This window comes from Populus euphratica, unplaced genomic scaffold (genome assembly GCF_000495115.2).
Source record: "Populus euphratica unplaced genomic scaffold, PopEup_1.0 scaffold476.1, whole genome shotgun sequence".
Taxonomy (NCBI): Eukaryota; Viridiplantae; Streptophyta; class Magnoliopsida; order Malpighiales; family Salicaceae; genus Populus; species Populus euphratica.
The window spans coordinates 143,280-147,449 of NW_011500354.1; the positions used below are offsets into that span (position 1 = coordinate 143,280).

The following is a 4,170-nucleotide window of genomic DNA, read 5'->3' on the forward strand; positions in this document are numbered from 1 at the left end:
AAGAGAGGAGAGAGTGTGACAAAAAATGGCCATGTACGAGTCCTTCAACGTTTTTGGAGCTTGTAGGCAAGAGAAGATTCGGTGGCTTTGACTAAACTCTAAGTACTTGAGTTGTTGACACGTGGAAACACAAAGTTTTGTTATTTGGTGGCCATTTGCTAGCCAAGAACTTTGAAATCCTGTGATTTGTAACAATGGAGGCCACATGCAGATCTCTTTTAATGTTCAGTTTTTTTAGCAACTATTCGTTATCACACATTTATATTTACCATAAATTACAAATTACAAGATATTGTTATTTTTTTACTTTAAAAATATTTAAATTTTATTTATTTAATATTTTTTAATGATTTTTAATTATTTTGATATGGTGATTTTAAAATAATTTTAAAAAAATAAAAAAATATTATTTTGATATATTTTAAATAAAAAAATATTTTAAAAAATAATCAAAACTAAACGTTAAAAGAAGCTCTATATAAAAATATATTTTAAATATTCAAACATTAAAAGAAACTCTATATAAAAATATATTTTAAATATTCAAACTTAATAAATATTTAAATTAACTTATTTATAAATAAAAAACCCTAAATATATAATTTTTTTATTTGTAAAATAGTGGAATAATACATGTGCAAAGCAAACTGTTTGATTGATGGATATTTGCATAGAAGAAGGTGCAGTTGATGGTTATTGTTCGAAGGTGCTCATGCCATGAGCAATGTCAATTCATTTATAGATTTATTTTGTTTTTGTGTTTCAGAAATAATTTTAAAAAAATTAAAAAAATTTATTTTTTTATTAATTTTAAATTTATATATTTTTAGTGTTTTTAAATCATTTTAATATATTAATATCAAAAATAATTTTTAAAAAATAAAATAAATTATTAATATTTATTTTAATATAAAAAATTATTTAAAAAACAACCAAATTACATGATTTCTCACTGTTAGCATGGCAATTCTGCTGTGAAGACAACAATGAATAAAATCTCTTTAATCTTTTTACGAATTCCTATTTTACAGATTATTTATAATTACATGGTGGTCTCTTGACAGATCATAGATTCAATCACTAACAATTATTTGGAATTAAATTTATTTACACACACTAACAAAAAACACTGATGTTACACCAGCTTGTAAAAAACAAAAATATAATAAAGATTTGGTGGAAATTCCTCGTATATATGTGAATTTCAAGCAAGACGGTTGTCGTTAACGACGAGCTGGAATAGCTCAGCTGGCTAGAGCGTGTGGCTGTTGGTCGGACGTTCAAGCCCTCCTTCTAGCGTTAGATGACTCCTTTTTGTTCCCTTGTTTCACTTTTCCTGGTTGATGCAATTGCATCACTTTCTTGCTTAAGCTACTCTGTCTAGAAAGAAGGGTGTCAGTATACTCTGAATGGATCAAGACAGGCATCCCAAAGACCATCTTCGAAGAAAATCTCTATTTACTAGAGAGGACCGATAGGAGTGTAATTCGAGATGATGAAGCCCTTGAAGTTTAAGAAATGTATGCTAGACATGCATCCACATGGTGTCAAATTCAAATTCATATCTGATTATGTCATGTCTTTACTTAAAATATTGAGAACCTCCAAACTTAGAATCTTTGGACATAGTTTATTACCTAGGAATCACATTGTTTCCCGTGTCTCTAACCAAGGTAAGAAGGGTACTTGGACTCTGTAAGTGCGGGAAGATTGAGAATCTGCCTTTCTGGAGAAGAAGCCATCTCTCGAAGATTTAGAAGTATGTGGGACGGATTGCGTGAAAAAGTCGGGCCGCATTTTTTAGATTGCAAGTTGATCATGGTAGTGACCTTAATGCTGAGACCAAAGAGAAGGTCGGTATTGGAGAAACGGCACTATCAGATATTATTATTATTGCATTCTCCAAGCTGGACTGCTCCTGTTTTAATTTAAAAACCTGGGAAGAGTGCGACGATGGGAGCTGGAAAAGAGGAAAACATGTCCATCGTTCCTTTCTAATTCAGAATTGTCTAAATTTGAAAGCACTCCCTGTGTGTTTGGTTATTATTTCAGGACTTTCTTGTTTTAAAAAGATATAAATCCACTCCAAGATTATCTCGTAGCAGGTATATGAAAGGGCTAGCACAACACCTCTCATACTCCAAAAATTGAAATTTACCAAGCCTGTTCTCTTCGAGCAAATGCATGATGGCTTCATTTCTGTCCTCATTTTCAGATGCATATTTCAAACAAATATGGGGTGATATGTTATTAATTAATCAAATCTTGAAATGTACTAACAACGTAGACTCTGCATCACAGCCTTGCAGAACAAATAAGTACGATTTTAAAGAAGCTCCAAGCAAAAATGAAAAATTGCATGTATAAATACAGATGTTTGCTCGTTGATTATCGTGAAAAATACGTCCCTGTATGAATTCCTAATCCCCAAATCCCTTTCTTGCTTTCTAAATCACCAGAACCTCACTCACGCTCCGCCAGAGACATACTATACACATCAGTTGAGGATTGAAACAATCTCAAATCCACAACCCAGCGTAGTCCAGTTTGGCATACAAGAGCAGCTGAATTCAATAGCAACCTCACTCGGCTGAACATTTCTGAAAAATTTTGGTAAAACCACCAGCTTACAGACACTGTGATTAGCCTAAAATCCACATTATGATGCTTCCATCATGGAAAATCAATGTTATGTATCAAAGCTCTTTAATATGCACGGGCCAGAGAGCCGCCATATGTTCCAAGTGATCCCAAGAGCTCCTTTGCCTCTTGCGAGGTAAAAGAAAAGATGTTATGTATCAACAATTTGCCAATTTCATTCACTATATCGTTCTGGTAAGGTTACACTTGGAAATGAAGATGGTAGCCGTGTAATTTAGACTACACAGTTTCAGGAGCTCAACTGACCGCTGCTTCAATACAGGATTACAGCCACTCTGTATTACAAGAAGTAGCTTCGCTGCCAAACCCGCCTCCACAGCAAGTGCTGCACATTCTTCCAGTGCAAGCTTGCAAACAGCCCACAGTATTGATAATGCAAGCTGAGTACAGCTCTCCGATTTGCTCATCAATAACTTGACCACATTAGGAATTGTGTTGGCACAATCCTTCAAAGCCAACCTACCCTCTGGAACAGTTGAGAGGACCTCCAAAATATAAAGAGCTAATTCCAAGCACTCATTATTCAAACTAGGCAATAACTCCACTAATGGAGGAACTGCCCCGATGCTCACAGCTGCGCTCCTGAGGGACTCATCTGAACAAATCGTATTTAACAAACCGAGCCCAGCCAATACTCCATTTGGGTGTCTCTTATCTTTCACCAACCTCAATAGACCTGCCAAAAGACTTAAACTTGACACATTTTCCGATCCTGAATCCTTCCCTTCTATCAACATTTCGATCAATTTCGTACAATTAATCTTGGTCTCAATCGAACCCTCATTCAACATATCCACAACTAAGGAAATCTTTGCAGGCTGCCTCAAATTTGCCTTGGATGGCAAATCAAGCTCCAAATTCACAAGAATACCAATGGCCTCAGACCCAACAGCATGAGTTGTAAAAGGACCCAACAAAGAAGAAACCAAGGCAGCTCCACCCTTATCCATCACTGTCTTCTTCGCCATAGAATGAGCAACCACGACATGCCTAAGTTGCTTCAAAGTTTGCACTCTAGCTTGGCCCTTAACCTTCTTTAAAGAATCCAAAAGCTCAACAGCCTTCCCTAGCACGTCCTCTGATCTCTTCTTCATAGCCAAATACTTACTCGAGAACCAGCTATGAATCAGCTGCTGCAAAGTCCTGTTTGGTGTCACCGTATCATCCCAAAGCTCTTGCATTGTTGTGGGGCAAGTGCAATGACCCAAAGAGAACCATTTGAGAATGTTGGATCTTTCATAAGTCTGTCCAGTACAGAGAGTCACTGGTTCTTGCATGGGGTCCAATGAAATTGGACATATGAACACTGATGGCACTTGTATTGATTCAAGCTCCCCAACCATCTTCCTCAGATCCAGTTTCTCCTTCACACCTGTACAAACTAAACCGCCGCCAACACCGCCCAAAATGCCACCTTTAATGGTGGTTTGTAGATCCAAAACTTGCCCACCAGAACCCATGTCTAGCTTTACATTTCCATGGCTATTTGGCTGATACATCGGCATTTTG

General features: G+C 36.2%; 2 protein-coding genes across 2 annotated transcripts in view; both read right to left on the bottom strand.

The window, feature by feature from the left end:
* The window catches only part of CRY3 (cryptochrome 3), a 5,043-nt gene extending 4,951 nt beyond the window's left edge, over positions 1-92 (bottom strand). Inside the window, exon 1 of the mRNA XM_011010368.1 lies at positions 1-92. Within this exon, the coding sequence (XP_011008670.1) occupies positions 1-33 (33 nt within the window). The 5' untranslated portion in view covers positions 34-92.
* A 2,130-nt stretch (positions 93-2,222) lies between these two features.
* LOC105113995 (U-box domain-containing protein 30-like) lies at positions 2,223-4,166 on the bottom strand. Its single transcript, XM_011010375.1, has one exon. The coding sequence runs from the start codon at positions 4,164-4,166 to the stop codon at positions 2,823-2,825; it is 1,344 nt and encodes a 447-aa protein (XP_011008677.1). The 3' UTR covers positions 2,223-2,822.
* Positions 4,167-4,170: the final 4 nt, after the last annotated feature.

What these genes read in the sequence shown, in the direction of transcription:
- LOC105113995 (XM_011010375.1), bottom strand. Translation starts at nt 4,166, where the DNA reads ATGCCGATGTATCAGCCAAATAGCCATGGAAATGTAAAGCTAGACATG.